This window comes from Antechinus flavipes, chromosome 2 (genome assembly GCF_016432865.1).
Source record: "Antechinus flavipes isolate AdamAnt ecotype Samford, QLD, Australia chromosome 2, AdamAnt_v2, whole genome shotgun sequence".
Taxonomy (NCBI): domain Eukaryota; kingdom Metazoa; phylum Chordata; class Mammalia; order Dasyuromorphia; family Dasyuridae; genus Antechinus; species Antechinus flavipes.
Window position 1 is genome coordinate 60742541 of NC_067399.1, and position 25676 is coordinate 60768216.

The 25676-nt window shown below is 51.1% G+C and overlaps 1 protein-coding gene across 3 annotated transcripts; it reads right to left on the reverse strand.

Moving 5' to 3' along the window:
• Positions 1–1533: 1533 nt before the first annotated feature.
• Positions 1534–25676, reverse strand: RIPOR1 (RHO family interacting cell polarization regulator 1). 3 transcript variants are annotated; one of them, XM_051975006.1, is made up of 22 exons: positions 25560–25676; positions 12147–12273; positions 11863–12015; positions 11002–11080; positions 8911–8934; positions 8704–8757; positions 8372–8524; positions 8221–8284; positions 8089–8132; positions 7824–7949; positions 7518–7666; positions 7309–7438; positions 5978–7081; positions 5766–5884; positions 4713–4869; positions 4286–4421; positions 3904–4065; positions 3156–3314; positions 2685–2881; positions 2514–2597; positions 2193–2283; positions 1534–2050 (listed from the first exon to the last, which is right to left on the reverse strand). In XM_051975006.1, exons 2-22 carry the CDS (start codon positions 12248–12250, stop codon positions 1953–1955), a joined length of 3387 nt encoding a protein of 1128 aa, XP_051830966.1. In that variant the 5' UTR covers positions 12251–12273; positions 25560–25676; the 3' UTR covers positions 1534–1952. The 3 variants fall into 3 exon arrangements, with proteins under 3 accessions (XP_051830966.1, XP_051830965.1, XP_051830967.1); XM_051975005.1 differs by lacking the exon at positions 25560–25676 and adding an exon at positions 14240–14375; XM_051975007.1 differs by lacking the exons at positions 1534–2050; positions 2193–2283; positions 2514–2597; ... (4 more) ...; positions 4713–4869; positions 25560–25676 and adding exons at positions 4909–5530; positions 14240–14385.

A 25676-nucleotide genomic window follows, 5' to 3' on the forward strand; every position in this document is an offset into this window, starting at 1 on the left:
TTGTAACCCTTTTAGGACCTCCACCAGACAAGGAGTTGGCAGCTCTGGATAAATGAATGCCTGGGGCATCGCTTCACTGAGTACTCAGGGTGGAATTAAACTAAAGTAAAAAGGGTTAATTGCAGACACCATAGTTGAAGGTTTATCCTAGGAGCTGAAAGAGGTAACAATCCTCCCTAACTTTAAGCTCTTTTAAAAAACATTTCTTTATTCAAAAAGGTCCTTTTGAAATTCTTATCTTGCTTCAGCTGGAAGTGCTGCAGTGCAGTGCTGATTGATACAGAAGATCAACCGGGGTCAGTGTGCTTCTCCCCAGCAGCCCTTCTGCTCTGGGGGGCCGCCATCCCTGGCCTTTAGGCTCTTTCCCTCAGCCCCTGACATTCTCAATCCTTTGGCTCCCCAGTGTAACAGTGTGGGTTGACACACAGAAACTGGAGTCAGCCAGACAGCAGCTGGTCCAGCTTCACCATTTTACAGCAGAAACTAAGTCCCAGAGGAGGCCTTCGACCCCCGGCTCTACGACCTGGAGTGTTTGCCTCCTTTGGCTCCGTCTCCTCCCAGTCCTGCTCTGTGGCCGCTCCTCCTGTCAGCATCAGTGCAACAGGGTCCCTCCTGTGAGCCAGCGGGCTTCCGGACCTTGGGCCCTGATCCTCCTGTTCTGCCCACCCCTCTCCTCTCTGCCTGGCTCAGCCAGACTTTGGCGCCCTCTGGAGGAGAGGTCCCTCGTCCAATAGTCCTTGCTGGCTTCAGTACCCAGACCTGCTTCAGCTTTTTTATTCTTTTCCTTCTCAGGACTAGTTTCTTGGGTTTGCCTCCATCCTTTAGTCTGCCTCTTTCTGCCTTGGCTCGATCTTCCCACTCCGCCCCCACCACTTCCAATATTTTCTCCATCCCCTAGCATTCTCCAGCTTCGTCCAGGGTCCTGAGCTCCTAATACTGGGCACTGGAAGAGCCTCCAGGTCCCATCTCCAAACAAATTCAAAACAAAATTAAAGACCTATAATCAGTGACCACCCTTCCCACTAGCTAGCTGGTCTGTAATCACGTTCCAGCTACTTGCACCGAGACTGGGCAGTGGAGGAAGGAGGAGAGCCCAGATCTGCGTGCCTGTTTATCCAATGATGCTTGTTGGCGCATTATACTTCAGGAAACAGCCAGGATGTCAGATACAGATTGGATAAGGTGAATCTGGCTTGTGTGATCCGGGTTCAGGTTGCTACTCTGGCAATGACTAGCTGTGTGATCGTCTCGGAGCCTCAGTTTTCCTATTTGAAAATGTGAATACAATGCCTATCTCAAAGACAGAAATGCAAAATGTTACTGTGAGCTTTTAATGGGAATCTACCCTTATGCCTATATCAATACACTTTGGTGCATAGGCAGAAATGCACACCAGGATCCCCAGTGAAACAGTGACAAGAGTACAGTTGGAGTAAAAGATTCTCCAAGGCTTTCCTCCCCCTTAATCAATTTAGAACTGGAGAATCAGCAAGATGGGATGCTCTAGAATGATGGTGACAAGGCCACACAGCATAGGAAAGAGATTTTGCCTTTTATTTTTTGCAAAACTCTGTAAATAAAATACAAAATCAGACATGATGGGGAGAGGCAGAGTGATCGGGGATCAGAAGGGGATCCCAGACATCAGCTCAGTGAGGAATGCCTGATAAGAGGTTGGGGAGGCACTTGACTGCAGGTGGCAATCTCTGCTGGGGGTAGCAGAAGAATATATTAAAGAGATTTATATTTATAGGAATCTGTAGGATGGGAGGAAACCCTGGAACCTGGGTCCTGACCCCCAGCCTACCCCTGCCAATGTCAGTTGGGCCCATAGATTGGGGGCTCCCAGGGAAAGGCCAGCCCTGAAAGGTGGTTGTGAGGGAGGGGCTTGAGGGAATAGACAATGACTCCCAAGTTCCCTATGTTCCTGGGGTAGAGAGCAGACAGGGAGCTCAGAAGGCAGTGCTGGCCATGCTTCCTGGCCCAAAGATACGAGGCAGAGCTTCCAGAGATTCTTCCAGCCGTCGGTGAGCTGACTGCCCGTCCTCTCCTAGAAAGGGATACAGTGGTCAGGATCAAGCAATGTCCTTTTACCCAGCAGTCCTTCTAGGTTTACCTTATGCAACCACCATTTTCCCCCATGCCTGCCTCCTGAACTCATGAAGAGCAAGTCAGAACCATAATCCACTCACCACACTGAAGGAGGCTCTGGCGGGCAGCTTCCCTCACAGCCTCCTTGTCTGTTTGGCACAGATACACCAGTGGTTCAATGCCCTCTGAAGCCTGGTTGAGAAAGGTCAAAGCATGAAAAGTGAGAAGAGAGAGCCAGATAGGTAGAGGCAGGGAGGAAACGGTGTGTCAGGGGGAGGAAGTATTCTGAAACAGGTTAGATTGAGGGCTGGGGGACTGGACACCCAGAAAGGAGGCAATGGAATGGTCACAGAGGAGTGGGGTGGCCAGTAAAGGGTGGGCAACTCGGGAAAGGCAATTTAGGAAGTCTGTCCAGACATTACCTTGAGACAGCCCAGAGCCACACACCCAGCTACCCGGGTCTGTATGTCCTCATCTTCTAGTTGTTCCAAAAAACAAAGCAGGGCCTGGGGACACAAAGGGCTGGATGAGCCTTGGTGTTAAATCTGAGCACTTTGTACCCTTTATCCAGGCCCTTTTGGTCTTCCCCTGACCTTCTTCCGGAAGTCGGAGCCCAGGGCTAAACTTCGAAGCTGGGTAGTGACAGCAGCCATCACCTTACTGTTGCCATGGATGAGAAGGGAGCTAAGTGCCCGGAGTCCATCCCGGTGAAGCCGCCCCTCAGGGGCCAGTCTCAATGCCCGGAGTACCACGGCCTGGTCATCTGAATTCAAGTTTTTCACGAGTAAAACTGAAAGAAGGGTAGAAAGGATGGGGAGGGAAGGAGAAGTTAAGGCTGCTGTCCCCAAAGGGAGGTTGGGATGGAGAGTGAGGGTTCCAGAAGCTCTTATACTGACAAAAGGGAGTCTGCTCCTTGCCCCAAACCTATCACAAATGTGGAGCCGGGAACAAATTAGAATGGGTACAGCCACCAATCCTTCCAGTGAAACAACTGGGACACGGTGTGTGAGAGTGTGAGTGTCCTCTCTTAAACATCTGTGCATTTGAAGTGCATCACCACTCACCCTCTTCAGCCATCTCTGTGACATAAGCTTCCATGGAGGGACTATTCAAGGCCTCAATGTGGCTCCAGAACTGGAAGATTGTGAGCTGTTCCCCAGGCCCCGGTCGAGGCCTCCTCGGTAGCTTCTGTCCCATGGCATCCTCCAAGAACTTAACACACACTGGGGAGAGATTTGATGGCTACTCTTGAGGCATGTCACGGATATGATTCTTTAGTCCCCATAACCCAGGTGAAGGTGTGCTTCATCTGCCTGCTTTCCATTCTGGGGATCCATCTCCTTCGAGAAATGTTTCCTGCCCAGAACTATCCTACAGTGCCCGATACTTTCTCTGAATTCCCATGAGCATTTACGGGTGCTTGTACTTATGTAAAAGTTGACTGTTATCAGAGCAAGAACACCAGGATTTGTGGGCAGGGGACTTGGGTCTGAATCCCAGTCTGATTGCCACATGGGTGAACTTGGCAAGTCATGAGGCCTCTCGAGGACTGAATTTTATGCTCTAATAAAATGGGGAAGCTGAAGATTTTCTTTCCAGCTCCTAATCTTTTGATCTCCCATGTGAGTTTGGCTCTTCACCTGGCTATGACATCTCCATCTGTACTTTTTGAGGTCAGGAGTATGCCATACATTTTTTGTGTGTCTCGGTTGATTTTTCACCTTGAGTACAGTATGCACTAAATAAATATTTATGAATTGGTAGTGAGAGGGCTTGGAGGAGTACTTGGGGGAGACAGAGACACTCACTCACCAGCCTCAGCCAGGCCCGGCTGGCGCAGTGAGAGACGGGCTCCGTACTGGCTGCAGAAGGTGAAGAGGATACGCTCCACCGGACAGACCAGGAGATTGCCTCCCTCGGTGCACAGGTCCCAGAAAGGCAGGAAACCCGGCCGAGGAACAGAAAACTGCAACACTGGGTTGGGGGGAAGCAGTCAGTGGCATGAGGTGGGTCAGTGAGGGCCAGCAGTGGCTGAGTCAGTGGAAGGCTCGTTGGACTGGGTAGTTAGTAACGCATGGAGAATGGGGGCAGGTCTCTATGGGGAGGGGAGGGATGACGGGCAGAATTCTGGAGAGAGGACAGAGACAAGAGTTCCTTGTATTGCTCTAGGGTAGAAGGGAGTGGGTGCCTTTACCTTCTTGAGCAGAGGTGGCCTTGCCCACTTGCCCCCCACAAAGTTGGCACACCATCTCCAGCACCAAGGCCTCCCGAAGCAGCCGTTCCAATGCTGATGCTTCCTGACATCGTAGGGGCCCAAAGGTGCCTAGTTTCTGAAGAGCAGAGACCGGCAGGGCCATCTCAGACACAGGGAGTAGGAGGGGTTCTACTCAGCCCCTGTTCAAGGTTGGGGATGCTGAATAACACAGGGGGCCCAGAACTATGGCGCTGAGCCCAGGGACTGCAACTCCCAGCATGCAAAGGGCGGGTGTGTTCATGAGAGGTTAAAAAAAATGCCAGTGGAGATACAATACAGTGGGACAATGGAGACTAAAGGTCCTAGCATGCTAGATCTTGGGGTCAGGAATGGGTTAATGTGTTGGGAAGAGAGCTGCCGGCCTCACCAGCAAGAGGTGGCCACAGTGCTGCAGGTGCAAGACCAGGGCCGTGTCCAGGGCAGGGCAGCCAGTGCTGAGGGGGCCAGGCGTCGAGGAGTCCAGAGCGTCCTCAGACACACCACTGACCCCAGCCTCGGACCCAAGCCCTGGGCTGCTCAGCGTCCTGCAGGAGAGACCTGAGTAGTAAGCACCTGCTGTCCAGACTGCCAGAATATCACCGCCACGTGCCCAGTATACGTTTATTGAGATGCGAACCCCACCTTAGCCCCTCTCTCCCCCCCCTGGATACAGATAATGGATGGACAGACGGAGGATGACTTCACACACGCGCACACACACAGCTCTGGCTGCGGGACTTTCTGATGTGGGGGCCTTTAAGCAAGGGCCAGTGTGGGTCCTAGTGATGAGAGGGTATTGGAGCAGGGCCAGAGGGGTCTCAGGGAGGGCCAAGGGCAAATGTGCTTAGAGGTCCAGGACACTGGTGCTGGCATTTTGAATACTGGGAAGAGAGATCATCAGGTTGGAGGTGGGAAGGCCATCGATGAAGTGACCGCAGGGAGCGTCCCAGGAAGACAAGGGGGCTCTGGCGGGAGGGCAGAAGCGCCGAGGCCTTGGGCCAGAGCAGCAGCGAGGGGAGGAGGGGCAAGGCGGGGTCAGTGAGGCGGGCAGCACGGAAGCTGCTCCGAGGGAGCTCTTCAAGGGACCAAAGTCTCCGCCTAGGGGGTGCTGAAAGGGACAGCTGGAGATGATGGGGCCGGCTCCCAGCCACGGGGGAGTGAGGAGGAGGTGGGGGGGCGTGTCCAGAGAGCAGGTCCAAAACGAGACTGAGGGAGAGAGGCAGAGCTAGAGATGGGCAGAATGGGGCGCTGGAAGGCTGGGGGGCAACGACACACCAGGAGCCCGGGGCAGATGGAGATGGGGAGAGCAAGGGCAGACCAGGGTGCCCTTCCCAGTGAATCCTAACTGTCCTCCCCTCTGCTCCCCTCCCCTCCCAATCTTCTGTTTCCTTAATCTTGCTTAATGGTCCCTCCCTCACCTGTACCCCAGCCCCTTCTTCACCTGTCCTCGGGCCCGTCATCCTCATCTTCATCATCGTTAAGGAAGCTAAAACTCTCTAGCGCGTGCTCCACAGTGAGGCTGAGGCTGGACGCCCGGCTGCGGGACATGCCCTGTCTCTGCTGCAGACATGGTTATGATGGATCATCCTCCTTCCCCCTTCCTTGCCCTTCCCATGCCCTCCTCCCTTCCCCGCCACATCCCCTCTCTCTCACCATAAGTAGGCTCTCAAGCCGAGTCACCTCCTGCTCCAGTCCTTGCAGCTCTGGAAACTGGCCCCGGTAGTCATCCAGGGCAGAGCTCAAGGCCCCCAGGGCTTCTTCCAGCCCTGGGTCCTTCAGCCCTGCTCCCTGCTCCAGCAGCCCCCTCTGGGGAGGAGCTTTGGCTTCTGTTAGGGGAATACCGGCTGCCTCCTGGACCGGAACCTGGGCCTCTGCAGCGGGGCTGGGGGCATGGTCCATGAGGGGTGACTGTGCGGGCGGGGGATCTATGTGTGGTGAGGCGGGGTACGCACGGGGGCAGGAGGAATCTGAGGGCGGGGACGTGGGGTCTGGGTGCAATGGTGACACATCGTTTGTAGGGGTGGGGCTGGGGACTGGGTCTGAAGGGGAGGGGGCCAAGTCTGGGCAGACAGAACCGGGCTCAGACTCTGGATTGGAGAGGATGGGGTCTGGGCGGGAGCAGAGGGGATCTGGGAGGGAGCAGAGGGGATCTGGGTGGGAGCAGAGGGGATCTGGGTGGGAGCAGAGGGGATCTGGGTGGGGAAAATTGGACTCAACTGGTCTGGGATGGCAGGGAGAGGTCAGGCTTAAAGTGACTGGTTCTGTGGTTGGGGGGGTAAGGCTTTCATGCAGAGTGGTCGGATCTAAACAGGGGAGGGGAGGGCTTGGGCTTAAGGGGCCTGGGGGAGCGCTGGGGTCAGGGAGGGGGGTAATGTCAGAGTCTGAGGCCACAGGGGTCAGGAGGCTCTGGGCTCGGCTCTCCAAGGCCACAGGGTCATTGCCGGCCTCGGCCAGCGCGGCATCCACACTGGCCTCGCTGATGTGGCTCAGAGTTCGGCTGTAGGGGATGTGCCCGTTGGCCAAGGCAGGGCCTTTGGGCCCCTCCTCCTCCGGGGCCTCCCCTGGGGCATGGGGGGTCTCCGGCCGAGAGAAGGCGATGTGGATCGGGGGAGCCTCCGGCTGCTGCACCAGGGGCCGAGAGGGCGGGGTGAGGCGGGCGGCCCCGGAGAGCTGGGGGCTGGAGGAGTCGTCGGAGGATTCGGAGGACAGGGACCACGCCGTTCCATTCTCTAGCTCCTCCTGACGACGGAGCATGTTCTGGGGGGAGGCAGGAGAAGGGGTGAGTCTGAGAGGGCTCCCCCAACTCATCCGGGGAGCTTCACACAGGCTCTGGTGCCGGGCTTGAGTCAGGGGTCTCGGGGCAGCACCCCACCCCCAAGTCAGCGAGGCGGACCCCCGGTCTGGGCAGTCTGGCACAATGGGCCACCCCCGAGGGAAATGGCAGGGAGGGCTAAGCCTCCGGGAGGGGGCTTAGGGTCACTCACATAGAAAGCCTGTTCCCGCAGGGAAGGGGTGTCTGGAGGACTCTGACTGTAGGTGGAAAAGCGCTTGCTGACAGTGGAGGCCTTGGTGACTGTGGAAGCCGCAGAAGGTTGGTCATCCTTGTCAAAGGGGCTGAAGGGAAAGTCCGGGTGTTGCTAGAGACAGGGGCAAGGACCCCTCCCCAGCCGGCCGCCCCCTCCCAAGCACTCACCTCCAGGTGACCTCGAGGCTGAGCTTGATGGTGCCCAGGTCATTGATGTCCACAGCCACCACCTGAGGCAGGGCGGCAAACAGGTCCTTGGTCTCACAGGAGACACTGCCCACCACCACGTGGTTCGCCAGGCTCTTTAGTTCCGTGACCTGTGGGGCGGGGCGGGGCGGAGTCAGCCGCCGGGGCGGAGTCAGGGGCGGGGCGGGGCCAGCCGCCGGGGCGGAGTCAGGGGCGGGGCGGGGTCAGCCGCCGGGGCGGGGCCCAGAAGGGGGGACGGGGGCCCAGGGAGAAGGGGACCCGAGGCACCTTAATGGAGAGGAATTCTGTGAGCAGCGGCAGGAAGACCATGTCCTCGCTGTCCCAAACTTGCTTCCCGCTGCTTTCGATCCGTCCCCGCAGCTTCCAGCGCTGGCGCCCGTATTTCATATAGATCTGAGGAGGGGGAAGGTCCATCGTTAGCCCGCCCTCTGACAGAAAGTACCGGGGACGAGGAGGTGACCCTGACTCGCACCCCCAGAGAGAGAGAAGCCGCAGGAGTTAACCTTCCCTCCCCACCCCGTTTCCACAGTACCTCATACTGGTCCCCAACACACAGCCGGGCAAAGCCAGCCAGCCCTGGAAAGAGAAGAGGAGCCTGAGTTCTCCGGGCTTTCCCTCGGCCCCTAGGTGCGCCGCCCTCACCTTCCCCACCATTCCCACAGACCTTTCATTTTGAGGTGGAATTCACCCAATTGCCCTTCGAGTTCACTCTCCAGCAAACACATGCTCTGGGGACGGAAAGGAGAGAGCATCAGGAGCCGCCCCGCAGGCCGCAGCCCCGCCCCTGTTCTCGCGGTGCCGGCGAAGCCCCTCACCTCGGTGTACTCTCGGTGCCCGCGAGTAGCTTCAGCCAGGCTGTCCCTGGCCTCCCGACTCCCAGGAGTCCCTGAAGTATAAGCCCGCACCATGTTGTAGGCGCCATCCCGCAACCGCCGCTGGATGCAGTAGCCGTCATATAGCTCGTCAATCTGGAGGAGAGGACCCCGAAGGAGTCGGAGGGGGCCGAGCCAAGGGAGATGAGCTCCCGGAGCCCTTCTGGGCGCTTCCACGGGCTGCTTCCCGCCCCAAGCAGAGAAGCGTCAGCCTTGCCACCTTAACCGATTCCTCCCTTCCCTTCTCTACCAGTCCCCATCATCCACCCTCTTACCTTGCTGACGTGGAACTCCAGGCGCCGGAGAAAACGCTCAATAGATTTCACTTGCTGAGGAAATAAGAGTTTGGATCAGAAAAGAACTTGCTGCGGTGATGGGGGGGCCAGGAAGGGGCTGCTTCCTCCTGCTCCCTCTCCCCAGCTCTTTGCCCTCTCACACCCTGTCTCTCTGTCAGCCCCCACGTCTGTCTCAGATTCTCTTACCTTGTCCAACTCGTAGAGAAAGCCCTGTATGGAGAAAAAAATAGGGTAAGATGAGGAGCATAAGAGGTCCTGGAGAGCAGGGACGTGTAACACTGAAAATGAAGGATGTGGGACCTTTGCCCTATTATTGGGGTCACCTTGTGCACCGATAAGGCGAGAATGAAATGATGAAACAGAGTGGAGGAGGGGGATAAAAGACTTGTCAGTTCATGGCTGGGAAAAGAGGAAGGGGAAGGGATGTGATGGAGTCAGCTCCAAACCAACGGGGAGAACCTGGTTAGTGTTCGGTGTGAGCATTTACTTCTTAAAAAGGAGTACGCTACAAAGCAGGGAATGTTTTGTTATTTTGTGGATTGTCTGGTCTTGAGGAAGTGGTGGAGAAAATCTTAATAATGCAGATTAAATTTAAAAGTGTGTTTGCTTATATTCCCACTCCCTCCCTGAATGCCCTCAGCCAGTGGCTAAACATTTACCCACACCTTGCTGGCTTAGCTCCTTATCTTGACATTCTTTATTCTTTAACCCACATGCAAGATTGAGAAGGTCTCTGAGGATTGGGGGATGTTGTGAAATGGTTTGAGTCTTGTATTTAAATTAGCATCCTGTTCTGTATCACTAACACCAGTGAGGACTCTTCCCTCCCTGAAAGAGATGTGGACATTGGGCATGGAGTGGGGACAGGGAGACAGGGAGCGGCACACCTTAGGAATGCCTGGCTACTTCCTGAGTCAAGAAGTGCCCGAGGAAGGGAGGGACTGAGACAGGGACAGGCCAGAATTGGGAGGGGGGGGTTGAGAGAGGGGGCCTCCAAGGCAGGGGAATGGAAGAGGTACTGGAAGGTGGAACTTCACTAAGAGCACAGGTTGGATCTGGTCTGTGAGACAACTGGCTGCTTGGGATTGGCTGGCAAAGCCAGTCCTTGGATTCCAGCTACATCAGAAGTACAGGGGGCCTTAGTGTACATTAGTCCCAGTCCCTCATCCTAGAGAGGAGCAAACAGGAGCAGAAAGAAGAATTTCCACAGCCAGTGGCAAGGCGAAGACCAGAATCCAGGTTTCTTGATTCTTAATCCAAGACCATTTGGTCTTGGTGGTCCAATAGTGGTCCAAGACCAAGACCACTATTCCAAACTCTCTCTGACAACTTATTAAATCCTTTCTTATGATATATAGCAATAGCTAGAGAACTTCTGGGTACCTCAGTGGAGAAGTAGGGAAAAAAGACAGATTAGATGAGGGAATAAGTCTTGGCGGAATTAAATTAAATTTCATCAACATTGATTAAGCAACGGATAGAGCTCTATGCCTAGAATCAGGAAGACATCTTCCTGAGCTCAAATCCAGCCTTAGGTACTTACTAGCTGTGTGACCCTAAGCAAGTCATTTAACCCTGTTTTTCTTAGTTTGCTTATTTGTAAAATGATCTGGAGGAGGAAATGGCAAAACACTTCAGTATCCCTGCCAAGAACACCCAAATGGGGTTATGATGAGTTGGTTATGGCTGAATGATGTTCAGGACACAGGATGTTGAGGATCCAAAACCAAAAATTAAAAAGCTCTTACTCTCAAAGAACATACACAAAATTAGGAAAATATATATGTATAGAAACAAACAAGAGAAATATGAATATCTGGGGAAGAAGGGTTGTTTCAAAGAAAAGCTGACTAAGGCTCTGAAGGAATATAAAGGGATGGGAAAGGGGAGGCTGTGCCTTCCAGCCATGAAGGAAGGCCTGTATGTATGAATGCATGGACATGGAATGCTGAATTGGGGGGAGAGCTAGTAGTTCCACTTGGCCGGGATGTAGAGGGTGTGAACTGGAGTAATGTGAAATAAAATCTGGTTGGAACCAGATTGGGGAGGGCCCTGGCGCTAGATTGAGATTTCTGTATCAGCCTATTGGCCTGGGAAGAACTGGTAGGATTCCCATTCTAAACATTTTCATATCCCTCCTAACTGGCAGTAACCAGGAACCTACCCCCTCCCATTCCAATACAATGCTTATTCTCTCCCAGCTCCTCCTGAAGGCCTAGGACTCTTCCTCACTCATGCTTGTGGTGTAAAGAGAAGGAAGGGTCCCAAATCACTCACCAGCCTAGAATTTCTCTTGGATTCTCTGATTTGAACTTGGAGTTTCTCCTGTTCTAACTGATGCACCTCCAGGTAGGCCCTGGGGAGGAATAGGAAAATATTTAGAATGGGAATCCCACCAGTTCTTCCCAGTCCCATTCACACATAACCCTCAAGGAGGAAACCAAGACACAGCTTGATCTGTCTGTATTTGATTTTCAATCTTGGCGGGGTGAGGAAAGGGATGTGGCCATGGAGTGTGTGGTATAAGTAGAGTCAGCACTCCAAATCATGGCTGGGAGAGAGAGAGGGTAGTATTCTTGGTATGAGAGTATATATGTGATATAACCTAAATCAAATTGCTTGTCATCTCTGGGGAGGGGGGTGGGGATAGGGAGAAAGGAAGGAGAAAAATTTGGAACTCAAAATCTTATAAAAAATGAATGTTAAAAATTGCTTTTACATGTAATTGGATAAAATAAAATACTGGAACATATATTGGATTTAACATATACTTTAACATATTTAACTATATTGCACTACCTGCTATTTGGGGGGGGGAAGGAGGGGAAAAGTTGGAACAGAAGATTTTGCAAGGGTCAATGTTGAAAAATTGTCCATGCATATGTTTTGCAAATTAAAAAGCTATAAATAAATAAATAAAATAAAACACTGGAAAATTGGGGGAAAAAATAAAAATTGGAAAAATAAAGTGTATGTGTAGGAAAGGGGGTTTGGGGAATAGTAGGGGATTAGACTTAAAATGTCTGTGGATGAAGGGATTCTTTTGAGGATGTCACCTCCCTCCCCCTCTCCCCCCAATTATGATGTAAGAGAATCCCATAGGTCATTGGCTTAGGAAGGAAGGATATGCATCCTTACGTTAGGCCCCTCTTCAGGGCTTCATACACCTGGTCCAGCCGCTCTGGCTGAGGCACCTTTGGAGGTGGGTGTGCCATGGAGAACATCCTGGAGACTCGGACAATGGCAGGTGTTTTTCGGGGGACCACAGGGGGGCTGAAGGCTGCTAAGCTCCTGGAAAGAGGAGGCAGCAGTTCAGAATAAGTCCAGAACCCACAGATTCAAAGGGATGACATGTCTTCCACATATCCCATCCCTCAGCTGCCCATTCTGGAACTTCCCCACTTGAGTTTTTCCCTCAGTACCTGCCCCCCCGGTCCTGGCCACTGAGGACACCTGCGAAGGACTGGCTCCTATTGATCCTGGCACTGAGAATTCGACGTTGGGGCCGAACAGACAGCGACATCATCGAATGAGTCCGAGAGGGGCTCCCTGATGAGAAAAGGAAGGAAGGAAGGGGAGGAGTAAGATGGACGAATTCCCCAACACTTAGGGAGCAAAGGGCCAAGCTTGGAGTTCAGCAAGGACAACCTCCTAGAAGTGGGAATCCCTGAGTTTCCTCCAGCTCTTCCCCGAAGCTCAGGGCAGGGACATGACAGAAACGGAACAGAGGGGTGTAGAACTGAACCCAGGGGTTCAGACTCCCAACCCCTGACCGTCACAACTAGTTCCAGTTGGCTGAGCTTTAAAGGACAGAGTGAGAAGGGGGATCCTGCCCCTGCTCCTATCTCTTGTGACAACAGCTTTCCAGTCCCTCCCTCTTCACTGGAGGATTACAGATGTAATCCGATCAGGGAAGATGAAGAGAGGCCCTCAGCTGGACCCCTAAATCCAAATCCTAGGGTGCCTTTCTTGCTCCCTGCCCCAGGGCTAACTTCCAAACAAGGCAGTTCCTGGGATGGGAAAGGGGGGAGAAAATAGCCTCACAGAGACGCCATGTCCCAGCAGGGATGTTCCAGTCAAAACATGAGATAATGAGAGAAGCTTAGGACAGAGGTAATCACAGGGCCTGCAAGGCAGGTGGAGTGGGGACTCTGCTTGGCAGCTCCTGGGCTCCACTTCCCAAATAACAATCCCAGCCCCTCAGCGCTTCCACCTTCCGCCTCTGAAGCCTGCCCTTGGCAGCCCCCAAGATGGCCTGGCCCAGCTCCAGGGAAACCCAGGAGGGGAAAGAGGAAGGATGGTGGGGATGGGGGAAGACTGGAGGGTACGGAGAAAACCCGTGGCACAAAATGCTTGGCAGAATTACTGCTGGCAGACCTGGGACTGACTCTCCTATCTCTGGGATATTCTTTCCCTAAACTACCTCCCCCCAACACACACACACACACACACACACACACACACACACACACACGGTCCTGGGAGGGAGCAGGAAAGGGAAGGAACAGATTCTGAAGAATGGAAGGAAGCGCATGTTTACCCCAGAGACACTCGTGGGCGGGGCTGTCCCTTCTGGCCTCCTCAGCCCCCCTCCTCTCACTTAAACTATTTCCCCTTCCCTAGGATCCCAGGGCTTGAAAGGGGAGGGGAAAGCGAAGGGTCCCGGAACCTGGGTGCTGGATCCCGGAGGATAACTTTGTCCTAAAGGCCCCTGGGGGCTGGGCCGTGCTGGGGGAGGGGGCAGACAGGCGGAGCTTCTCCGGTCCTCCCCAGTAGAGATGGGGGAAGGGAGGAGGGTGAGGGGCAGAGTCCCTCAAACCTTTAAGGGCTAGAGAAATGTGAACGACTCGTTATTAGTAGTAATAATGATGATGATGATGACAGACAGCCCCGAGTCCGGACCAGGATGGCACAGGACAGGACACCAGGGCAGGGCGGGAGGTAGGAGACAGCCAGACCCGAGAGGCGTTGAACCTGCTTCCCCGAAACCAGCCTGACCTCTCCCTGATCCCGGGCCACGGGATCCGCACCTACACAAGCTTGTCATTCTGCGCCTGCCGCCAAACCTCCTCCCGGCCCCCAAAGCGGAGCCCCGGGCTAGAGTTCTGGGGAGATTCTGGAGGGATCAGGGAGCTGTGGCCACAGCGATCAATAAATGCGGCCACCCGAGAGAGCAAGGGCTCTCCTTGGCTCCACTCTGTCCCCCTCCTCCACGCCCGATCCCCCCGGTCAATCCTGAAGAGCACAGCAGGGGATTCCCGGATCGTGGGGGAAGGAGGAGGAAGAACATTGGAAGGAGGGTCTTGTTGGGCTCTAGGGGTTATGTCGGGAAAAACCCCGCCCCGCCGGTCTTCCAGAGTTTCAGGAAGGGAAACCGAGTCACGGCTAGACTACTGCCCTTTCCATAGCCCCATTCTGTCCTCTCAAGTCTTCTAGCCCTAGGATCCCAGAGCTGCCCACCCCACGTCCCTGCCGGTCCTCCCTAAGAGGCGAGAGTGGGGGAAGGGGCGGTTACCTCTCTTTCTCGAGTTCATGGTGGGTGGGGGTGCCTCGGATACACCGCACCTCGGCCCGGCCCGGTGGAGCGGACCTGCGCGGGCCTAATCAGCCCCCGGTGCCTGGTCCCGCCTGGCTGGGCTCTGCTCCGGCTCCGGCAGCAGCTGGGGCTCAGGCTCAGGCTCGGGCTCGGGCTCGGGCTCGGGCTCCAGCTCCTCCCCTCAGCCCTGGCCCGGTCCCCCCGCCCAGTTCCTGCTGTTTAGCTCCTGACTCAGAGCTGCTGGAGGGCAGGCGGAGGGGGACTGGGCGGGACGGGGGTGGGCATCGAAGACCCCAGACCTCCTTCAATAGAGACCTGCGGGGAGGGCGGACTCTCCCCTTAAGTGTTCGTTTGACTGGGTGAGCCGGCTAATAGAGAAGGAAGCGGCTGCCCGCACATCCCTCCCTCCAAGCTCTTCCCCAGGGCACCAGGGCCCAGGTTAGGGGTAGGCAAGATTGGCGGGCACTTTCTGAGGAACAAACCGAGGGCTATACGAGGGCTATATGTGACTTTGCCTTTCTATTCTATACACGCAGCCTGCCATAGCGGATAGCCATCTGGCTAGGGACGCAGGAAGGCTTGGGTTCCAGGCCCACCTCAGACCAACTACAGGCTGGGTGACCTCAGGTGAACCTCTCCGGTTCCACACAATTTTCTTAAGCTCAGCTTGCTGAAGACTGAATGATTTGACTGGTGGAGGGAGTTTTCTCAGTGGGGAGTCCTTACATCAGTGAATTTACAAGTTCGGGGGAAAAAAATTGCATATAGATTTAATAGTAGAAACTTGTTCCTAAACTTTGTTAACTTCACTGAACCTGTTTCCTCATCTGTAAATTGAAGGCACTGGGACATCTCTATTTCCTTCTTTGTTTGGGTTAAATTGTTAGCCATAGTCACACCTTTCCCAGGCTGAAGATGCCTTGTTCAGGTCTTGTTGGGAATCCCTGACTCTCAAACCTGGTTTAGACCACTCAGTCTGGTTCCAAATAGATAACGAAATAGAGGTCAAGGGAGATTAAATGAACTGGCCAAACTTATGCAGGTAGTATTCAGACCCCTCAGAGGATGGGGTCTGAACCCAAGTCTTTTTGGTGAGGTTTGCCCCCTCCCCAGCCTGCTCTTTAGGGGAGTGACACCGGAAAGTCTTTTGAGTCAAAGACCCTTTTCTGTCTGCTTCCCTCTAACCAGAGATATCTCCAGTGGCAGCTCACACGCTATACCTCTTCCCCTTCCTTCTTTGTTATCCAAGGAAAATCAGGTTAAAATGAACTGCCAAAGTGGTTTGGAAAGAACACAGCACAGGAAGTCAGGATTCCTGAATTCTGTTCTCTGCCCTGATGCTAATCAGCTGGATGACTCTGAACTGGTCACTTCCCTGCCCTTACTAGGCCTCTGTCTTTTTTTAATCTGTAAAATGAGAGGGTTGGATAAGATGATCTCTAAGGTTCCTTTCAGCCCTAACTTTCTATGATAAAGAGAAGTGTTGGGTGGGGAAGAGATCTTGATCTGGTGATTATGGAGTTTAGGGCTTCCAGGCTAAAATCATCAGTTGATGATTGCATACTTTGGGATTTTAGTATTACTGATACATTTTCGGAGCCCCTTCCCCAGCTTCCTCTTAGTCTCTGGAGGAGATACTTTCTGAAGCAATCTAAAGGATTTCCTAAAGGATATATGCATACCCTCTACACAGAAGAAACTAAGTCACTGGGGACTGAAAGCCAAGGCCAGACCCTCAAAAGAAGATGGGGAGGAGGGATGTGACTGAGATGAGAATATGTAGAAAAGCCTGGTCTATTTGCTCAAGTAAAAATCCAAAACTGGGGAAAGGGCAGCCAACTTCAAAAACCTCTATTCTATATCCTCTTGGGCTGGGTTGGGCCGGGCTGCTGGGATTATGGGAGTGTGGGGTGGGGAGAAGGGGTGCGAAAGATCAGGAGAGTTATCAGCAGCTTGTGGATTTGGAACATTGTTCAATTTACAGAGTTCTTTCCTCAGAACACTGGAAGCAGATTAAATGATTATTATTGGTATTACTCCCTGTCATGGTCTGACCCAGTCTCCTCCAGCAGTCTGCCAGTCTCAGTCTGGGTCTGACTTTGTCTCCAGTTCTCTCAGTCCTTAAATACCCTATTACAATTACATCATTACAATATACTGAGTATAAGCCAATATAGAGTGATTATATCATATCAAACTAAAGTGATTCTATTATTATATCACACTAGACATGTGAACTAAAGAACCATTATCTCAACAATTCCACTGAGTTAACACCTTGTTTCAAGTATACTTCTCCAGAATTCCGACCCTCTACAACTCCCCTCATAAAGAGGAAGTACCTAACACCCAGAAGAGCCAAGTGATTGAGAAGGCTCACAGGGGACATCCTATGATGCTTTCTTCATCTCTTATTGCTAAAACCAACATTTCTAATATAGTAATGAATAATAATGGTGATAGTGGGCAACTTTGTTTCACCCCTGATCTTACTGGGAATACTTCTAGTTTATCCCCATTACACATGATACTTTGTCTTCATATACTTCAAGAACAATCCAACAGAAATAGGAATTAGGTCCGGGCTGCTTGGCCCCACAGTGAGTTAAAGTTGGAATGGTAGAGAAAACTATGAAATAATTTAAACTGGGATAAACTGCCTCTGGAGGGAGTGGGTGCCTTCTTACTGAAGAGCTACAATTTGGATGGTCATGTGTGGCAGAGATATTCTTACTTAGGGAGGGGAGGTGGACTACTGGTCAGTCAGGGCTTAGCACAGTACCTGGCAGCACAAAATATGTCCTTGATAAATGTTTGTGGTAGTACCGAAGGGCCTAAATGTGCCAGGTACTGAACTAAGCAGTAAGAGATGTAAAGGAATACAAAGGGCAGTCTCTGATCTCAAGGAGCTCACAAGATTCCTTCCAATTCTGGCAAAACTCTTTGCCCTTGACTATGATCACAAAGCTGGTAAACCTGGGAACTGGGCTATGATCTCTAGTCTCATAGAAATAGGAAAGGAAATAAGCATTTATATAGTCTACTATCTGCCAGCGTCATAATATCTCTTTGAGATGGGTACTATTATCCCCATTTTACAGTTGAGGAAACTGAGGCAGTTTGAGGTTTGGTGACTAGTCCACACAATTAGGAAATGCTTGAGGCCAGATTTGAACTCACCTCATCCTAATTCTATGAACCATCCATTGTGCCAAAAGTTAGCCTCTACAGACTATTAGATTTGGTAGTGACTTTAGAGATAGTCTGGATGAGTGGAAGGAATCTGTTATTTACTATCTGTGTAAAGCAGATTCACAACAAAAACTTTAACCTCTCTAGACCTCAGCTTACCCATCTATAAAATGAGGGGGGGGGGGGACTGGACTAAGTGACTTCTCATGTACCACTCTAATTTAACAACCCTAGTTCATATTTACAGAGGACCCAAGATAGGAAGTGATTTGTCCTAACTAGTTGTAGTAAAAATTAGGACTGGAATCCAGGCCTCTCGTTGCCATTAACTGACTCCCAAGTCCTATTTCTGGACCAGATCTTCAGACTATTTCCATCTAAGCTGATATTAGATCCAAAGCCAAGTTAAGTGCCTGAGTCTGAGGTTGGATGGAAGTGGTGAGGAGCAAGCTGGAGAGTTGGAGACTGAGTTAAAGGGAGGCAGGTTAGGGATAAGGACTAGACCTGGGATTTCATGGTATTGGACATTCCCAGATGAGAAAACAGATAAAATGTTGTTCCTAAACCAGGAAGACCTGAGTTCAATTGTGGCCTCAGATACTTCCTACAAGTCTTATTTTCAAATGGTCTCAAATTTCAGTATGCTTAACTGTAAAATAGGGCTAATACTAACACCCATCTTCCAGGATTCATTGTGAGGATCAAAGTATTAATTGTAAAACATTTAGCACAGTACCTGGCTCATAGTATAAGACTACATACTGGTTCCCTTCCCTTCCACCAATCTGGATTAGCTATCCCATTTTTGCAGCCTACAGAGTCTGCAAGCTGAGTTATAGAAAGTAGCCTAAGGGCAAAGAAAATGATTTACTCTGAGTCACCCAGTCATTATGTATGTGTCAGAGATTGGATTTGAATTCAGTACAGGCTGGTTCAGAAACAGGCTCCCTAAGTACTAGTACTTCCCAATGTCACAGGAAACCAGATTAAAATATAATTGGGAGATAGGTAACAAAACCACTAAAAATACAATAACCATAGATAATGTTACATTTTAAAACCAAGCCAATATGGGATTGCAGGAATTCTCATGTAATGAACAGCAAACTGGTTCTTTTTGACATTACTGCCCTACACCATTCAACCTCTCAGAGGAAAAGTAATCATAGTAAAATAATAGGGATAGCTCATATTTATAAGACTGAAAGTGGTTCCTATCTAGTATTTCTTTTGATCTTCAGGACAATCCCTTCTTTGGGATGGCCATTTAAAGCAATATTGGCCCCAATTAAGGAGGAGAAAACTGAGGTCCACAGAATAACAACATAGGGGAAGGTGCTGGATTTCTGATCTGGATTTCCTGACTCCCAATGCCATCATTCTTCCCTTTGCTCTTTCTACCACATCAATTGTAAGGAGACCTGGGCTGAAAAGCAAAAGAATAAGTGGATGAACCCCAAGTGTGTAGGAAGTCCTTAAGCCCACAAGATGAAAAGCTGTGAGGTTCTGCCAACTAAAATTCCATCTTGTACAGGAAGCCATTTCCAATTCCTCTTAATTCTAGCACCTTCCCTTGGTTAATTATTTCCTATTTAACCTGTATATAGCTTGCTTTGAATAAATTATTTACTATTTAACCTGTATGTAGCTTGCTTTGAATAAATTATTTACTATTTGACCTGTATGTAGCTTGCTTTGAATAAATTATTTCCTAACCAACCGGTATATAGCTTGCTTTAAATAAAAGTGTTTACATATAGCCTCCTCCATTAGATTGTAAACTCTCTGAAGGCAGGTTAGCACATTTTGTTGTGGTTCAGTTCTTTCAGTTGTTTCCTAGTCCCACCCCATTTGGAGTTTTCTTGGCAAAGATATTGGAATGGTTTGCCAATTCCTTTTTCAGCTTGTTTTTACAGATGCAGAAACTGAGGCAAACATGCCTAAGTGACTTTCCCAGGATCACACAGCTAAGTAAGTATCTGAGGCCAGCAGCCCTCAGTCAATGTAAATCACATTCCAGGCAAAGCAGTGGCCTGTTCCCCCTTCTAATCCCATCATATTCTTTTTCTTTTAAAAAATATTTTACTCTTGGTCCCCAAAAAGGAGAATCGTGTGTCTTTCCCAGAGAGGGAATGACAAATATCTCCTTTGCAAAGCCCTTGTGCTGACTTTCAAACAGTCTAGGCTAATAGCATCACCAAATACACATACACACACACACACACCTATATAACTATATCTATACATATGCAACTAAAGCATATTATTAATATATAATATTATCACTAAATATATATGTATACACAAATATACATACACATACATATATACACACATACATAAATATATTTTGTTTGTTTTTCTCCAAATTTATCTGGAGGCTGACAGTGTTATTCCACTTCTGACAAACTCCAATTATGTGACTGTTGGCAAACTCTGCCTCAGTTTCCTAATCTCTAAAGAGTTGATACCAATATTTCCTACTCAGATCATTGTAATGGCCTCTTAATTGGTCTCCCTGCTGTAGATCTCTTTCCCTTCCAACCCAACCTCCACACAGCTGTCAGTGGTATTCTTAAAGCACAGGTCTGATCACATCATATCAATGATGTCTCCTATTAAATACAACAGGGACTCCTGATATCACCTAGGATAACATTCACACTAACCCCTTCACAATTTGGCCCCAGACTCCTTTTCCAGGCTTCATTATACACATTTCCCTTCACAGGTCCAGCCAGACCGATTTTCTTCCTGTTCCTCACATGAGATTTTCCATCCCCTATCTGCATTTGCACAGGCGGTTTCTCCCATGTCTAGCACCCACTCTGCATCTTAGATCTCTTTCTGCTTCTAGTCTCCTTCAAAGGGCAGCTGCTGATTTCCCCAGCTGCAAATGCCTTCACCCAAATAATTGCCACGTATTTATTTTGTATTCATTAAACTTTATTTTGTACATCTTCTATATACTTAAATGCAAACATCAGTCAGTAGGTCAAGAAGCATTTAATTAAGTCATTACTGTATGCCAGATACCAAGCTAAGTTTAGAGATATTAAAAAAAAGGCAAAAGCAAATGTGAAAGCCCCGTGCCTGGCACATCAGATCAATTAACAAATGTTGATTGATGGAATTTGAGCTCCTTCAAGGAAGGAACCAATTCATTTTTGTCTTTCTATCCTCTGTACCTAAGACAGTGCTTTGTTCATATTAAGTTCTTAATATGTAATAGTTGATTCCATCAAAGGACTTTCATAAGAGAAGTGTTTTGTAAACCTGTAGATGTGTAGCTGGTTCAGTGGATATAGCACTAGACTTGGAACTAGAAAGAACTGAGTTTACATCCAGCTTTAGATACTAATTGTGTGACTGGGCAAGTCACTTAACCTCTACCTGCCTCAGAAGTTTTCTCATCTGTACAATGGAGATAATAAAATTACTTCATAGGATTAATATGAAGATTTGACTATCACACACACATATACATGCACATATATGTTTATCTATATACACATATATATGTAAAGTTCTTTGATACCTTACAGACATCTTAAATTCCAAATATTAAGAACTGAATTTATCTGCCCTCTCCAAATGTTTCCCCTTTCCTTAATTTCCCCTTTGAGAACATCAAGGCTCACAAGCCACCCTCATCCCTTCATGCTTGCCCCTACCCAACATCCAATGGGTCGTTAAGTCCTGTGGTTTCTACTTTCACAATAGCTCTCATATTCATCCCCTTCACTCTCACTCTGCCACCTTTCTACTTTTCTCAATACTCCTTGAGCCAGTGAACTGGTCTCCCTACTGTACCTCACACTTGATACTCCATCTCTCACCTCTACGCATTTTCACTCAAGTTTAGGGAACACACTCCTTCCTCATTTCAACCTTCTGGCTTCCTTCACGTCCCAACTAAAATTCTATCTTCTTTAAGAAATTTTGTCCATCTTCCCTTTAAAACCAACCTGTAAACATTTTTGTCCTGTGTAAAACTTGTTTGAAAAAAAAAAGGGGGGGGGGGGAGTGTTACATTATGTGAATCCCCACCCCTTTGAATTTCCAGCATTTAGCACAGTCCTTGGCTTAAGCTTGAAGATATGACCTTAATGTGCTATATAAAAGCTAGCTATTATTATTATGCTGGTTGTTATTGTTGCTCTTACAAAGTCCATATTTTTACATCTGGCAGAGGGGGCAAGAGCCAAGAGATAGCTGCCAACTGGCATATTAAAAAGTGCACTAATCTTTTATCTAGACCACCTGGATTCCAGCCTCAGTCTTGTACCCCTGACTTCTCAGACTTTCTCACAGTGAGGGTTTTGTCAGTTTTTCTGATTTATAAATTTCAATTGATCTAACCTACCTATAAGAATAGGCACAACATATCTAACGTATGATTTTTTTTTTAATCTGAATGATGATGTCATTGGTTTAGTAGGAAAGCTCCCATTGGGGAAATTCCCGGTTCTAAAGTAGATCCGCAGACAGTTATTATGCAACCTAAATTTTATAGAAGTGCCTGGGGGTTCTAAGAAAGGAAATGATTAGCCCAGGGTCACTCAGGCTACGAGAGTCAAAGACAGAAGTCAAACACACAACAAGACCAGACCATCATCCCACTGCCTTTCCTTCTCAGGAAACCATAATGTGATTTTAAAATAAACACATAAAAAAAGTTTGCTATTCTTGTTAGCAGTAGTCGGGGCAAGAATGCCTCGCCGTGGGCACAAGCAGGAAGGTCCTGTGCAAAGCCCATCCCCAGGCTCCTTCTTGGGAGCCTTTTGGCCCCCGGCCCCAGTTTTTTGCCTCGGAGTTGGGGAAGTGACAATGTCAGGAGCCCAAGCCCGAGGGCCGCCCTCCCTTGGCTTCCCATGCTGGCAAGGGGCCCGGGTTGCGGCCACCGCACGCGCTGAGCCAGAAGCCCTGCCACCTGCCGTCCGTCCCCTGCGCCGGGACCGAGCAGCCAGCTGGCACGGCCGCCCGTCCACTCCCGCAAGCCGGATCCCTTCTCCAGAGAGCCCCCAGCCTCAGGGCGGGTCTGAAGTGGGCCCCTCCCTGGGAGGGGCGGGAGACGGGATGTAAACAGTGGCGGTGGGTGGGTGATAGGGGATGCGAGACGGCGCAGCATCCCCAGCTCTAGGGAGTCGGGGCGGCTCCTAGACCAGGTCGGCCAACCCCCAGGGTGGGGCCCCCGGGATCCTCCCGAGTTAAACCGCCTCCCCTCTCTCCAGAGGCTCGCCAACCCCTTTGTCCCGAAGCCCCGCCCCCTTCGCCCCCTCCCCCCTCATTCCCCATGACGACCGTCCCAAACCCTTCAGCTGACGCAGAGCTCGAGTTGGCGCCTCCGGCTCCTCCCCAGTCACCCCCCCTTCCCCTCCAGCAGGGCGCTCCGGCTGAGGGTCTGCCAGGTTCGGGGTGGGGAGCTTCCTCACTTCCTTCTCCTCCCTAAGTTGGTGCCGTGCCCCTAGGTGGTCAGTGCTGACTCAGGAGCGGCCTGAGGTCCGGAATAGGGACCTTCTCAAGAGCTCGTTCCCCTCCAGACCAGCAGCATCCTTAACCGTAACAAACGGCACCAGAGTCATCTTCGATTGCTTTGGTGCTTTGCCCTGAGCGGGCGGGATACAGGGAGTGGAGGCAGGATGAGGTGGCTCTGCTCTCGCCAACGAGACCTCGGTTTGGATTTTTTTTGTGACCTGCCACCCTCTCCAGCCATCACCGCATGCAGCCGGTCAAGCCCCGCCCTCCCAAAGGTCAGCTGGTCACATTCCCAAGGCTGTAGGCTCACAGAGTACTTGGGGGCGGAGGCGGAGGGACCCTGTGGCTCACCCCATTAGGGGGCAGGGAGGGCACGTGGGAGGGATCTCGTCTCCCCTCCTCAGGGGCCGGGCTTGAGGGACTACAGGAGGCCCCCCCAAAGCCAGCTAGGAGGGGAGCCTGCAAAGAAATGACTCAGCCTGAGACCCCTCCTGTCTTCCGTCAGCTTTTCCATCCGGTCAGAGAGAGCCACCTCTCCCAGGGCTGGGTTTGGGTGCTGGAGCCTGGGGATTAGGCGCAAACACCAAGTGTAATGACCTCACTGAGCCCAAAGAGTTTTGTGGCTGCTTCCCTCCTCAGCAGCAGCTTTAGTTCCTTTAAGTCTTCTAGCCCAGACCTCTTAATCTGAGGTATAACCCAGTTCCCTATTCCCCTCTACCCGGAACAGAGATACTGAACAGATGGACAGACTCCCATAGGAGCAGCGTGGGGGCTGGGGCAAAGAAAATAGAAGGGGAATGTTTCCTAAACGTAATCTCCAACTCTGGCTCCTATCTGATCTAGCAGAGAGGATCATACTAATACTGGCCCTTCCTCCTTCCCTAAGGTTCAAGGGAAGGAGCTCTGCTACTTTCTGAAATTAAAAACAATAAAACAAACAAGCAACAAACAACTCCGAGACTCAGTGGGAGCTATTCTCTCAAGAAGTGAGACTGCAATAGAGGACTGACTGGTGGGCTTCCAAGTTAAGGTTACCTTTGATCAGTCCCCCTCTCCATAAACTTAAACCACATCTGTTTTGTTCTCAGTACAGACCGAAGTAACTACATAGACACAAACAACTGAAGCCGCTGGGTCCTGCTGAATGACACAATCACCAAAATATAAATCCACACAGACACATGAGAAGGAGTAAGGGGAAAGGGAGTCTTTTCCTACAGCTATCAAAACAACTCTATAAAATCCTCTGGCTAATGCAGACACAATTGCTGCGGGGTCAGGACAGTGAGCAAAAACAGGATAGAGGATTCTAGAGGAATGTCTAACTCTTCCCCAAAGTCTTAGCCCCTGGTAAGGACCTCCAGCTTGGATTACTGGTTCTACTTTGACCTCCTAGACTAGACTCCCTCAATTTGTTTAAAACTTGAGTGGGAAATGATGTCACAATCAAGCAATCAGGAAGAGTCCCAAGACCCCAAACTGTCTACTCTCATTCCAACTGTCCTTCCCCAAAGAACACTAACTGCAATAGAGTAGGGAGATATAAAAGTCGGTGCCTTCCTCAGTTGCCCCATCATTGCCTTCCTTAGTCTCCCCATCTTGCTTCTAACAGAATTTACCTATCCCCCTAAAAAATCCCCCCCAATCTCTGCTCCCCTATATCTTTCTCCATCAAGCCCCTTTCTGGTCTTTGCTTTCTTTAGTTCTTTCTTCTAACTCTTCCCTTCCCAAATTGCTTCCTGTGGCTCAGCTTCCCAACCCCCTGTCTTTGCTTCCCCCATTCCCTTCTATCTCCCTCCCTCCCCCCAATCTCCAGGTCTCTGCCTCCCACACGCCTAGAAGCAGCTGCTTCGACAAGCGGCAGCGGGTGGGGGCGGCTGCGGAGTCAGAGTGGGGGCTACCAGCCCTAGAAGCCACTCACTGAGGCGGAGCCTTTGGAGGGCTCAGGTTGCCCCCCTCACCTAGGACAGGGTGGAAAGGCCGAGCCCAACGAACAACCGGCTGACCTGAAATCTGGGGCACTTAAAAATGGGTCCTTCACCTCCATTCCGGCTGTGCTGCCGGCCTGGCTGAGCCGGGGAGTTGTGCTTATGAGTGAGGTTGGGGAGAAGGATCGGGCCCTAAGGCTCCGGGTTTCGTGGGGAGCCAGGGGAGTCCCGTTAGTCGCTTCGCCCGGGTGCCCATAAGCGCCAAGGGGAAGAATTCCGGGTGCCCGAGGCCCAGGCAGCCGGCCCAGGGTGGGGTGGGGAAGGCCAGGATCAGGCTGCCGAGGTCCCAGGCTCGCTTGCACAGATTTCTCAGGCACTGGGACTGAAGGCTGCTGATGGCGGGGATCGCAGGCCCTGGAACTGGAGACCCCAGTGGCAGGGCCCGAGTTGGACAGGGGAACGAGCGGAGAAGGATGGACAGAGTGGCGGATTTGGGGGACAGATAACACGGCCTGGACCCACGTTAACTCCTGCGGCGCTAGGGGAGGAGGCGGAGGCGGGACCTGCTGGACCTGCCGGACCCGAGCCCCCTCCCTTTACCTCCCCTCCCCCTCCTCAGGCCCGGTTAGTAACCCTGCACAACGCCCCGCAACCCTCCACTTAGACTCCGCTCCGGGAGGGCCGGAGGCGTCCCCACTCACATGGCTCCGCCGCTCTGGGCTGCGCTGGGCCCGGCCGGCCCCGCAGCTCCGATCTGCCCGCCTGGCCCGGGCCTCCTTCTCTGCCGCCGTCGCTGCTGCTGAAGCCGGCGCCGGCCC